At 43.7% G+C, this 14,157-nt stretch overlaps 1 protein-coding gene across 10 annotated transcripts in view; it reads right to left on the reverse strand.

Annotated features, from left to right (window-relative positions):
* Positions 1-626: 626 nt before the first annotated feature.
* celf1 (cugbp, Elav-like family member 1) overlaps positions 627-14,157 on the reverse strand; it is a 41,912-nt gene continuing 28,381 nt past the window's right edge. For 3 of the 10 annotated variants that reach the window (XM_076286696.1, XM_076286691.1, XM_076286694.1), the window contains 6 exons: positions 11,949-12,071; positions 11,009-11,125; positions 8,873-9,079; positions 7,848-7,991; positions 7,174-7,343; positions 627-3,113 (listed from right to left, as the gene is read on the reverse strand). In XM_076286696.1, the coding sequence (XP_076142811.1) occupies positions 7,216-7,343; positions 7,848-7,991; positions 8,873-9,079; positions 11,009-11,125; positions 11,949-12,071 (719 nt within the window). In that variant the 3' untranslated portion in view covers positions 627-3,113; positions 7,174-7,215. Of the gene's footprint in view, positions 3,114-6,477; positions 6,677-7,173; positions 7,344-7,847; positions 7,992-8,872; positions 9,080-11,008; positions 11,126-11,948; positions 12,072-14,157 lie in introns of those variants that run through there. The other 7 variants (XM_076286693.1, XM_076286695.1, XM_076286698.1 and 4 more) reach the window with 4 other exon arrangements.

The following is a 14,157-nucleotide window of genomic DNA, read 5'->3' on the forward strand; positions in this document are numbered from 1 at the left end:
GATTACAGAACCCATATTAGTGCAGTCTTGCACCAACTTGCATATGAAGCTGTTAAAAAGTTAATGTTAACATTTGAACCTAATGATCACCAAATAATCCAACTCTGATATCAGAAAAACGACTGACTCCACTACTTGTTGAGGATCTCTTTTAGCAAACACCTAACCTAAGGTGAGGACATCCCCCCCCCCCCCAGAAAACCAGATGGAGGGAGTTTCAGCATACTTTGCCCGGGTCCTCTCTGAACCGAGTTTCTCTGCCTAAGGCCCTAGTGTGTCATTTATTCACCATGTCTTTCTTTTTCTTTTTTTCCTTCCTTCATAGACTTTCCCAGTTCCTTTTCAAAATCCCAGTAATGACTCATAAAAGGGTCAAATGTTTTTGCTTTTTGGTCTAAAATTACACACAGCAGAGGGCGCTATGCTAAATCTCTGCAAGCAAAGGCATTATGCCAGCTGGCATGATGTAATGGCCTCTATCATACTTCCACATTGTGTAACACCTCTAAAATCACATTTGGCCCCACGGTTTCAAATAAACTAAATATGGGCTAGATTTTGCATCACGGAATTGATCACAGAATGATTTTGTGTGAATCAGGAGGAAAAATTCTGAGTGACAGCCATTGTGGATTTTCTCAAACAGTTTAATAGTACATAAACAAACTGACCAAAAAGGAATCACACACTTGGTTTACAAAAGTACTGCTTTGTTGGGTGTGCACTCAGCTGTATTCCTGTGGAGACATCCATGTGAAATCTTGATAACTGTCTCATCCCATTCAAAATAAAAAAGTCTCAACAGAAAACATTAAAAAGCAAATGGTTTTGTTGGCCAACTAATGAATTCATTCTTCTCTATTCGTCACATCAAAATCACACAACTTAAAAACAACAAAGACACTAGATTGTAATTGAATTTAACAGAATTTGATATTTCTTTTTAAGTAAAGCTTTTTGCTCATCTATGGTACAGACGTAAGTTTGGTCATGGTGGCAAGATCTACATGGCTTCACTAAACTGAATTTAAATTTCACATTTTGAAACATTGTCCTAGTAGAAAAGGCAAAAACTGTACAAATTCTAGCGTTAAATACAATCACTTTGTACCAGTAATAGTAATGATAAAAAAATCCCACAGGTTATTTATAGTCAGAAAAAGTATCAGGAAAACCTGAAAATAAACTGAAAAGATCTAAAATCCAATTATCAGTACAACAAATGCTTGCCATCACTGTTACACACGTGCAACTCTAGTCTTACACATCTATCCCAAATGAGAAGGTTTGTTGAGCTGTGGGATGTCCAAAAGAAAAAGGAGAAAGAGAAAGAAACAAAATATGCCAGTTTCAGAACACAACAGTCATGAAATGACATGGATAGAAGCAAACAAAAAATAATAATAAAAAAGAGTGGCTGTGGAATTGTCAATGAGCGGTGATGTGATGCTGTGAATGCTCGTGTTGAGATGACAACTGCATCAGTGTCAACTCTGGATACAGACACTAGACCACTGACTACTAACAGGGACATGGGAATGTGTTTATGCTACTGGGAGGTTGGAGACTTGCGTGATTGGCTGATTTTTGCAAATAGCATGACTTTAAAAAAAGGTGGCAGTTAAACCAGTTATGACATGATTTTAGTCTCAATTGAAAAGAAACTGATACATACATCTGATCTGAACTGAAATCTCATATCGGTAATATAGAAGGCAATCAAGTGAATCCTGGGAAAGTAAATTGTAAACTGGTTGCAGACGTGATATAAGGACGTGCGTTGGTGAAATGGTTCTATTATTAGTAGTGTGTTTTGGTCGAGAGACTCCACAGGCACATCTTTTAGAGAAAAGAAAAAAAAATATGAACACACCTTAATAAGGATACAAATACTTCACTTCAATAGTCACAGCACAAAACAAAACTAAAAACACACTCCTCTCTATGGGGTTGGTGGTGGTTTTGGGTGAGAGTTGGACAAGAGTCTAAACACACACTCACACACACCCAGGCACACGTGCGCACGCAGGGTGGAATTGCCTGCCTGTTTAGATCGGTCACATCACATCAGTAAAACTCACTGTAATCTCTTGCCCAGTGGAACTTCTCAGGTGACGACAGAGGAAAAATGTGACCAACAGGAACATGCAAAACTTTTGGCACTAGTTTATTTGTTTTTCGATTTTGGAAAGAAATAAAAAGATAATAAACTAAAATCACATTATACTGAGGTTTTCAGTGCAGTTACAGAAAAAAAAAACATGCAGGCTAGATATACCGTATATACTCCGCTAACAGTGACGAAGAACTCAAAACTCTGCTGTGTTCTGTGCTTTCAACCTAATGCTGAGCCTCACACGGCAGGAAATGAAGAACATTATGTGCCTGTGATGGCTCGACACACGAAAGGAAAGAAGAAGAAAGGCAAATTCATGTGTGTAGTGTAGATCCCACTCTTGTTAATAGGAAACTCCCAAAGTACACCATGCCAACTAACCTAGCACAAAATTACAACATCACCCTCAGAATCAGCAAAATGTGACCAAAAGACATCCTAAAAACTTTTTTTCTTTGAGAACAAACGAGAGATAGAGGAAAAAACACCCATACAAAACTCACGCACACAAAGGTGATTCTATAAATTGATTGGCTGCTTTTAGACACCACAGAAACTAAAAAAACAGGGCACTGGAAAGACTGCTTGGAAATGAGGACTAAAAGGAAAGAAAATGGAAGCAAAAAAGGCAATTCAAAGTGACAAAATGAAAATAAAACGCTTTTGCAAAATTTAGTGGTTATGTTCGGAAGTTCTAGAAAAATAGATTCTTTTTTTTTTTGCTCGTAACAATACTCATGTAACTTTATACATTTTTTAATAGAGTTAGCAGTCTTTCTAATGCACCTTGGCAGCACAAACAACAACATAGATGAACACACAAAATCCACAAACAAAAAACTATTATAATTAATAAGCGTCAAAAGTTAAACAAAAAAGGGGTCAAAGGTGAAATTTCAAGCGTCAGAGAAGCGCAGAGGACAACGGACTGGACGATGAACTTTTGACGTCACATCGACATGCTAGGCAAGCGATGAACAGACGGGCACGGAGAGATCTAGAATAAAAACAAAAAGAAACACAGGGAGAACAAACTGAGGTTAAGGCCACAACAGAAAAGAGGAAAGAGGGAGACAGAGGAAAAAAGAAAATCAGAAACGATTATCTTTGCAGAATGGGGGTAAGGAGGGGAAGGGGAGAAACACATACACACATCACCTAAAACACTTAACATTGAATGCAACATGGGGCAAAGGAGAAGAGAGGGGGTGGGGGTAGGGGTGGGGAAGAAGAGAGGGGGTGGGGGTAGGGGTGGGGGGAGTTCACAGGGGTGGGGGGTGGGGGTGGGGATGACGACACGAACGACATGCCGACGAACAGTTAAGATGAGAATGTACAGCACACGACACCACGGAGACAAAACACAAGACTGTGCCCACAGTGAACACCACACAGAGCTGTACACCACACAGAACAAGGCTGCGCTAAAAACATACCCGATTTGGGCCACAGGTACAACTACAGCTAGTAAAACAAAATCCCCGAAAAACAAATTACTAATAATAATCATCAAAATAATAATCACAATAATTCATACTTCTCAACTTCACTGATTGCTAAAAATATCAAACTGAGGATTCAGGATATCAGCCAGCAGGACAGTGACCCACAGACCAGCAGCAGCAGCAGCAGCAGCAGCAGCAGCAGCAAGAGGAACATGTTGTGCTTCGATAGTCTGCCAGAAGGCTGTCGTCATAACGACAACCGTTTTCAGTTGCAGCTGAAATATCCTTAGCTTTGGGGTTTTTTTGTGCTTGAAATTTTGAATTGTATGGGACTTCTCCATGAGGATATATCAATACACAAACACATACACGCCACAAAGATTACAATTGTAGGAAACTGGGGTAGTCTTATTTCCTCCCCAATACTACCCTTACAGGTAGCGTCACAAAAAACACTGGGGCACTGTTTCTTCTTAGCAAAGCACGTTGCCTTTCAATCTCGGAACCACAAAACAGACGAGAAAGAGAAAAACAAAACACACACTCCAGTGTAATAAATAAATAAATAAATAAGCTCTAAACCTGACGTAAATCTCAAATGTTCACAAGTACATCTCAAGTTACACGACTTTTAATTAAGACTATATATTTATATATGTATAAGTCTATATGAATAGCCCCTATCATGTGGTAAACAGAAGAGCGTTTTTGACCGAGTTTGGCACTGTGCCCTCGACTGTTTTTGGCTGTAGGACCGCTCTTTATAAATTCCAGCTCTGCGTATTCGACATGACTCTGTACTTTGTTGAAAAAAAGGTTTAACTTTAGAATCAGGATAAAAACAAAGGGTGGCGGATATTATTACTAGTAGTCATTCCTTGAAGAAAAGACAGAAACATGTCCATCAGTTCTCCCACAAAATTCAAATCTTTGAATTGTGCCACAATTCAGGCCATTACCCTGAACTGGGACATGTTTGGTTTTCCTGATTCTCCTTCTGTCTCTCGCAGTGGACCTTATTAAGGTGCTTTCACACAGGCACAGGTGGGCTTGGGAGGCAGCTTGGGCTCTTGACCTCCCAAGCACTGACAGCTTGGAGGAGGTAGTGTTGGGGTGGGGGAGGGGTGGGAGGTGAAGGGATGTAGGGGGCAAGGGTACGAAGAGAGCTCAGGTCTGAACTGGGGAGGGGTGGGAGGGGTAGTTCTGTTCACTCACTGAACCAAAATAAAAATGAATACAGTATACGCACCACTCTGCGAAATGAAAAGGCTCAAACAAGTCTGAACATAATCTGTGAATGTCATCACAAAATGTCACATTAGAATTCTACAAAATACTGTTGAAGTTTTAATGACTTTTCAAACAACTGCGTTCTGAATGCAGATAAATAATTTAGGCAATAAATAACCCTGGTAATCAGGAGAAGTATAAAACCTCTATAAAAATAGAAAAGGCATAATAGTTTAATATACATCATCTGGACAACTGTTTCTAGACCAGTTTTATAAAAAAGACTCCTCTCCTGACTGTGACAGTCTAAGAGCTCTGGTGATTACTGCTGTTTATGAGAACATTTAATTGACAGAATTGACCAATGAAAATATACTTCAGACCATTCTGAACCAATCAGAAATGCCAAACTGAGATTAGCAATATATGAGTGGACGTGTTGGCAGATGTGATTTTTCTGGTGATGCCAGGCAGATGCAGAGCCAACTGCTCTTGCTGTGAATGACCTATTACTGAAGCACCAAAGGCCTCAAAACAAACAAATAAACAAACAAAACCCTCAAAATGGGAGGAGCACAAAGAGGGGTCAATGAGCTAACTAAGGGGTCGATTTTGCAGCAAGGCGATTTGTTCATTCTGTATGTCCTGTCCTATTCTCCACCCTTTCAGGGGCAGACTCGTAAGCATCCTTTCCTAGGTGTCTTTATTGCTAGGAGCGCGGACAGCAACATGGCTAGGAACGCTTGATCTGGTGCTACTGGTGAAGGTTAACACAAATGGACAGCAAGAGGACCATAGTCTTAAAAGAGGGTGGGTGAAGGTTTTTTTTGTTGGTGTTTTTTTTTTTTTACAGGGTGAGGAATGTTCGAGCGAGTGTTTTGAATGTAAAAGTAAAAATGTTAGAGTTCAGTCTATACAGCCAACACCAGAGATCTGCCTGGCTTCTTTCTAGAATCTTCTTTTTTGTCCAAAGCAGCATCAGACATGGGCAACGGTACACAGCAGCAATGAAAGAGCTCGCTACTGCCAGTGCATAAGGACAGGGTAGTACTTTAAAAGAGTCAATAACAATAACCAATAATGATCATAATTAGAATAGTAATAGTTTATATACATTATCTGTTCTCTCCGTCCCAATGGGGTCCCAATGTTTTGAACAGTAAGTGATGATGTGTGTGTGTGTGTGTGTGTGAGTTGGTACCTATGTACATTTTGAAATACTCATTTACTTTAAAATTAGCCATGATTGCAGTTGTGGTGTTAAGACCAGCTAGGTTTACGCTATGCTGCATACTGCATCTTGACCGCAAGCAATACTGTCAGTGTTCACATAAAAAGGTTTCATAACAAGTGATAACCAAAACTTGGATCTGAATTTGTAAATGACTTCAAGTTTTCTTGTTATAAAAAAGGCAGAAAAAAAAACCAAATAAATAAATAAATAAATAAATAAACATATTTTCTTAAATGTCTTAAAAACAATACTAACAGACCTTGCATTATTCTACCCCGCCCCCCCCCCCAAAAAAAAACAACAAAAACAAAATGAAAAGTGAAAGAAAAGGCTTCAGTGAGACTGGATACTGAACAGTGATCAACATGTGACATAACCTCAGTGATGACGCAGGACTCCCTGGTCTCACTACAAGAGCAGCTTTGGCTGGCAGACAGAGAGGGCTTGGGGGGGGGGGGGGGGGTTGCGTATAATAGTTCAGAGACTGGGGTGGGGAAGATATTAGGATTCACATCGGGTTTGGATGGGTGAAGGGGGGGAGGGCAATTTCAGCAGGGAAAATTTGTTTTGGCCACTGGCATTTCATCGTGCAACATCCTTTTCTTCGGACTCCAAACGGTTACACAGCAAACTTGTAATATGGCACCAAAGCTTAGATAGAAAAAAAAAAAAAAAAACACAAAATAAAATACAGCCATGTTAAAAATACAATACAGAAAACTGAAAGGCGCAATAAAGAATGTAAGGAAGAAGCCATTTCTCAGAATTCTTTTAGTTTGTTGGTTTGTTATTTGTGTGTCGGAGTGTGCTGTGCTCCGTCTGCTTGGGTTAAAGAATGGGGGGGGAGGTGGGAGAGAAGAGTTCCCCACGAGCTGGAGATCCAGTGCCGTGCGTAACAAGGGAGTGGGGAGGAGGAGGGGGTGGGGAGGAGGAGGAGAAGGAGGTGAGGAGGAGGAGGAGGAGGAGGGGAGGAGGAGGAGGAGGGGGTGGGGAGGAGGAGGGGGGTGGGGAGGAGGAGGAGGGGGTGGGGAGGAGGAGGAGGAGGAGGAGGGGGTGGGGAGGAGGAGGAGAAGCAGGGAGTGGTTGGGTTGGGTGAGGGAGAATAGGAAGGGGGGGGGGGGGGTCTTTTTTTTCCACACTCCACTTACCAGAAAACAACATTCCTAACCAAGTCCATTAGAGGGCAAAGCTCAGTATGGCTTGCTGTCGTTTTTGGATCGCTTGAGCTGGACCTTAAGCCGCTTCATGCCAATCTGAAAGCCGTTCATGGACTGGATGGCCGCCTGTGACGACACAGGATTGTCATAACTCACGAAGCCTGCAGTGGAAACGAGCGGAAGCACGTTAATAACTGGCGTAGGTGCTCACACAAGGGGACACACAGATACACACACACACACACACACCTGTCAAACATAAATCATACAACCCACATACTACCATCACACTGGAGAACCTCACCACATAATATGCACACATCCAGTACTACGAACACACACACACAACCATCACACTGGAGAACCTCACCACATAATATGCACACATCCAGTACTACGAACACACACACACAACCATCACACTGGAGTACCTCACCACATAACATGGGAGGGAACATGCACACATCCAGTACTACACACACACACACACACACGCGCCTACTTAATCAAAGCACTACAGGAGACTGGCAGTGCAGTGCTCTGCAGAGTGCTCTCTGGATCCACACAGCAGGATTGTGGGTAATCTCAGATACAGCTGAAGGACCATCTGGGCAGAGCAGAGCCAAGCTGAAAGGCATTTCTGTACCTGTGCTGGCTCGACTCACCGAAACACTTGCTGAGGTTGGTCTGTTTGTCGATGAAGACCTTGGCCGAGATGACGTTTCCAAAGGGCATGAACATCTGCAGGAGATCCTGGTCGCCAAATTCCTGGGGCAGGTGGTATATGAACAGGTTGGCTCCTTCAGGACCTTCAGCAAGATGAAGGAAGAGGAGGGAGAGAAAAGTTTATGCATCTGGATGCACTGTCACTGGTGTTAGCTTATACCCACATAATTGGTACTAAACGCTAAGAAAACATCTAGAACATCTAGAACGCTAACAATGCAATCTAGAACACTTAAGAGTTCCACCTAGACCCCCGTAAGGAAGGGTTGGTTCTGAAGTGTTATGGGCAGGAAAAACAAGAACCTTCTTAACGGATCTCCTTTTTGGAAAACAGTGCTATAGAAATGAACATTTCAGGAAGCCAGGATGGGTCTCTTACCGGTGCTCTGACTGCCGCTTGCTGTTGCAGCAGATTTAAAACAAGACAGAATCCTTAACAAACAGTCATAATGCATTGGCTAATATGCTATCCTAGTCCTATCCTACAGTTCACATTTCACAAAATGCCTGAATCTGTTGACATTCTTTACCTTTAATATTTCACTATTATCCTTCATTTGACAGTATAACCAATTGCTGTGTAACAAACAACCCTAAGAGGGGTGTTAAGAGGAGCATGCACAACTGCTAACTTGACATGCTGCACAAGATCTAACTACTACCACTCCTCTGACAAACACCACTTCCTAACACAATGAAGTCAAAAACATTTTACATTCTTTTTCGTTCCCCTCCAAATTACCATACAAACTGAAATGCTAACAGTATGTTAACTTTCCTACAAAACATGACTCACACTTGACCCTCCCCTCCTGCCCACCTCCAGGTAGGCCCTGACCCTTACAACCACCACCATAGACACACAGATGCACACAGACACACACATACACTTGACCCATGCAAGTCTCCTACCCGCCCTCCCCCCTCCATCCCACCCCCCTAGTGAGCCCCAGGTGGGACTTGCCTTCCTTCTGGCTGCCTGCAGCACCCATGCTCTGCTGGGAGAGCAGGCTCTGGTTGTAGAGGCTGGGCAGGGCGGCAGCCGCGTACTGCTGGATGCCCGAGTACGCTGCCTGGGTCAGGGCCTCCATGGTGCTGGCTGAGCCGTTGGACAGACCTCCGCTGCCCAGACCTCCACTGCCCAGACCTCCGTTCAGCGCTGCCATGCCTGCTGAGGGGGGGGGGGGGGTGTATGTCAGTCATGTGGGGGTGTCTATATCCCATTCAAGCACCTCATACACAGGGGTATATGTATTCCCTCCCTAACCATTTCTACTCTTTGAAATGCTAAATATTGATACATATAGAGAATATGCGTTCACTTTTCCTAAACACATCCAGATACACATGCACAAACACCCAATTTCTCCCAAATTAAGTATTAGCAGAGCAAAACTGCATTAGTTGACAATGCTGAATATACAAGATCCGATTCCAACCCAAGACCAAAATGACGTTAAAGGCCGTTCACACCAAGAGCGATAACTATACCGATAACAAGTATCGCTCTAGCGATAATATGAATAATTGACGACTTCCACACATATACTATCATAACAACTACAGAGAGAACAATATCACGGCATCACTTTCAGATCTATTTTGAGAACGATAGAAAGCTGATAGCCAATTAGAATCCATCAAATTTTAGACATCACATTCATCCACACAAGGAGAGAACATCCTTATCGTTGGTCAGTGTGGACACTCACAGTTACGGTTATCTTTATAGTTATCGTTCCTGATGTGAACAGGCCTCACAGTTACGGTTATCTTTATAGTTATCGTTCCTGATGTGAACAGGCCTCACAGTTACGGTTATCTTTATAGTTATCGTTCCTGATGTGAACAGGCCTCACAGTTACGGTTATCTTTATAGTTATCGTTCCTGATGTGAACAGGCCTCACAGTTACGGTTATCTTTATAGTTATCGTTCCTGATGTGAACAGGCCTCACAGTTACGGTTATCTTTATAGTTATCGTTCCTGATGTGAACAGGCCTCACAGTTACGGTTATCTTTATAGTTATCGTTCCTGATGTGAACAGGCCTCACAGTTACGGTTATCTTTATAGTTATCGTTCCTGATGTGAACAGGCCTCACAGTTACGGTTATCTTTATAGTTATCGTTCCTGATGTGAACAGGCCTCACAGTTACGGTTATCTTTATAGTTATCGTTCCTGATGTGAACAGGCCTCACAGTTACGGTTATCTTTATAGTTATCGTTCCTGATGTGAACAGGCCTCACAGTTACGGTTATCTTTATAGTTATCGTTCCTGATGTGAACAGGTCTTGAGAGAGAAGAGGAGGATAAAAAAAAAAGATAGACCATTCCCATATTGAGCAATCCTCAGCGAAATTAAACAGCAACACCACAGCTCCTAATCCAGCTCCTTATCCCCCTCCTCCCACTCGCCCCTCTACATCAACTATGCTCACTACAGACCACACACAACAAGACATCAGCACCCTCTACATCAACTATGCTCACTACAGACCACACACAACAAGCCATCAGCACCTTCTACCAAGACACCACGCCCTTCACCCCCCCTACACAGACACCACGCCCTTCTACCCACTACCCAGACACCACGCCCTTCTACCCACTACCCAGACACCACGCCCTTCTACCCAGACACTACCCAGACACCACGCCCTTCTGCCCAGACACCACGCCCTTCTGCCCAGACACCACGCCCTTCTGCCGTTTTCAAATAAAACTCGCACCTGTTTGGCTGCGTCTACACCTGTTTGGCTGCGTCTACCCGCCCCGACCCAACTCTCTCGTGCATACTGTTGAAAATCATATGCACTGATGTTACAGATGTCACTGTTTATGTCAGCATGTCTGCGTGCGTGCGTGTGTGTGTGTGTGCATGTGTATCTATGTATGTATGTATGTGTGTGTGTGTGGTGTGTGTGTGTGTGTGTGCGTGTATGTGTGTGTATGTGTGTGTATGTGTGTGTGTGCGTGTGTGCGTGTGTGTGTGTGTGTGCGCATGTGTGTGTGTGCGTGTGTGTGTGTGTGTGCGCGTGTGTGCGTGTGTATGTGTGTGTGTGTGTATGTGTGCGTGTGTGTGTGTGTGCGCTCACCTGCAAGAGAGCCCATGTTAAGGCCAGCGCCAGCACCTGCGGCCAGAGACTGCAGGGCTCCAAGAGAAGCCATGGGATTCATAGAGGAGTTAGTGCTGGAGGTGGGGGAGGAACCCGCTGGGGGGATAGAGAGGGGGGAGGGGAGAGAGAGAGAGATGGGAGAGAGAGAAAGAGAGATGGGGAGAGAGAAAGAGAGAGATGGGAGAGAGAGAGAAAGAGAGATGGGAGAGAGAGAGAAAGAGAGAGATTGGGAGAGAGAAAGAGAGAGATGGGGAGAGAGAGATGGGGGAGAGAGAGAGAGAGATGGTGGGTCATAGTCTTGTGCATCTCATCATGTTGCATGCCTCAGAAATATTCAGTCCACAGTGACATCCATGCCAGAGGAGGAGGGGTGGTAGCATGCAGACATAAGCAGGTGAAACAGTTGCAGGGGTAACAGATAGTGAGGTGAACTCACTTAAGAATTGGTATCAAGAATACCAGAGCAGGTGAGCAAAATGAAGCTATTCTGTCCTACAGCAGTATTCTGTCCTCAGCAGTTGATACACTAAAGCATTGCTATGCAGCACACCTGGCCTGGAGGAGGGTTGGCACCTAGCACACCTAAGCAGCTACAGACAGTGGGAGCTGGACTAAGGTAGGAGGGGATTACCTGAACAGGTGAGGATGAAGGCAGGTGGATAACTAACACACCTGTGTAGGTACGGGCAGTGAGAGCAGGGCTAGAGTAGGATGGCGTGACTGAAGGAGATGTAGCAGGTACCAGTGGGGAGTGAGGCTGCTAGGGTTGCCAGAGCAGATAGAGCGGTATGAGGAATTTGGGGGGGGTGGGGTTGGGGGGGGGAGTGAGGCTGCTAGGGTTGCCAGAGCAGATAGAGCGGTATGAGGAATTTGGGGGGGTGGGGTTGGGGGTGGGGGGGTGAGGCTGCTAGGGTTGTACCTGAGCTGGTGAGCACACTGAGGGGACTGCTGGACGTGGTCAGCGCACTGCTTCCTGTGGGCGTGGCCTGTGTGCCACTCGCTGCTGCTGCCAGCGCTGCCAGATTCTGCATGGCACTCAGACCTGAGCAGAGACATGTGGCGGGGGAGGGGGAGGGGGAGGGGGGGGCGCAGGGAAGGAGGGAATGACCGAGACGGAACACAAGGGGAAAACAGGGTGAGAGAGAGAGAGGACAGGCAAAGAGGCAGAGGAAGGGAGAGTGCTCAAACAGGGTGAGAGAGAGAGGACACAAATGGGCACAGACAGTGGGGTGAGGGACACGGTGAGGGAGAGACAAAAAAATAAAATAAAATGTGAGCGGGGTTAAATACAGGACGACTGAAGGACTGGGGCATCGGAAAGCGTACATAATTTAACAATAAGTGCCTCAGACTAGACTGGAATTTCAATCTGGTGATTTTTACCTCCAAATGCTTGTTCCCTGATTAAAATTCCGACCAAACCACCAAGTCTGCCGTGTCCCAATCTGAATCCCTTGTACAGTGCTTTAGAGTTTTATCAGACTGAAACTCAAAAGAATATGCATCCTAGGATATAACTTGCATCCATCACCAGCTGAATGGCATGCCATTGTGGAAAGAACATGACAATTCAGTTCTGCAGTTGGACAAATAAGACATCTCCTGCCAACAGGCCATGAGTATGTTCTTGTTTTGGTACTAGTGTAGTAGCACTCATTAATGATATACCAAAGAACCCTGGACTTTAAGGTGGACAAACTGGGTGCCAAACAGAACACTCTCAGTCAAGGAAAAGGGATGCTGGACACTGGACTGACAGAGGCTATAAATTGCAAAGAGGGATGTCGAGCCACAAACTCCTGGACGGACAAAACCAACGAAATCCTTCAGGGCCTTCAGGGCAAGTAATCACGAATGTTCCACCCCAAGGCATATTATGGTGTCATTTGCCGTTAAATTGTAGCGTACTGAATTTACATTTTATCGACCGTATAAAGGGGGGTGATTCATCGCATCAGCCAAGATCAATATTCCTCACTTAATTTACTTCATTTGGAGCGTGACTGGGGTGGGTATGGAAGAAAAATGAAGATTTTAAAAGAACAATCCAGCCCCACTAGTTAAAAGGTTGAGCTATGGACCTTCAATATTTCAATGGTGCATTCTGCACTTTCTCTTGTCAAAGAAAATTAAAATACACCCCGAAGCTTCATTAACTAAGGATATCAAGGCCCAGTTTACAACTGCTCTTTAACACCTGAATGAATGATACCATTTCACATTATTATTGGGAGAATATTACATGTTAACAAGTTTATGATAAAGATACACTATGCAGGTTTAGGTATTTTTGGCTACTGTAAAGCTCCATCTAGAGTCGCGATAATATATATATATATATATATTTATTATTATGTTTTGTATATATATATATATATATATATATATATATATATATATATATATATATATATATATATTTTTTTTTTTTTTTTTTTTTTTTTTTTTTTACTGCTATTGTAAATTGCAAACTTCTTGTGACTTGTCCCCTCTGTACAGAATGAAAATGATTTTGTTGTGGAGGTGAAGGATTAACAACAGGCAAAAACTATCTGCAAAAAGCTATGTCTACTGACAAGGTAATGTTTCACGATTTTTGCAAGATTAGTCAGGCCACCGCCGTTCTTGAAGTTGCATGGCTGGTTTTCTCGGTAGCGACTTGATACGTCTATGCTGTATAGCTGTGCTAGGTGAACCATTTGCCTATTACAAGTTCATTTACCATCAAATTGGCTTATAAAGGTTATACTGAGGTGAAAATCTTACTGGGCATTTGTAAAATGCACACCTGAAACGGTGCAAGCCTAACTCCCTGACAAAAAGCAGTTACTTTGAGGAGGGGTTCACAGGGGGCAGGGAGGATATATGGTGAACACTTGACCAAGACAACTGAGCAGCAACACAGCCAGTACAGCTGAGCGAACAGCTGACATAGCTCACTAAGAGCAGACAAGCACATGCGTGAGAGTCACCACACACACACACACACACACACACACACACACACACACACACACACACACACGCCAAATGAATGAGTTCAACATTGGCATGGGTCTCTCAGAGGCAACCCTGAATTAATCAGACATTCCATTGTTTGACTAACTGGCTGGCTAAAGCCAGGAAGA

Source organism: Alosa pseudoharengus, unplaced genomic scaffold (assembly GCF_046254945.1).
Source record: "Alosa pseudoharengus isolate Yale_2024_CS ecotype anadromous, Long Island Sound unplaced genomic scaffold, YU_APseudo_1.1 YU_APseudo_1.1_scf_16, whole genome shotgun sequence".
Lineage (NCBI taxonomy): Eukaryota > Metazoa > Chordata > Actinopteri > Clupeiformes > Clupeidae > Alosa > Alosa pseudoharengus.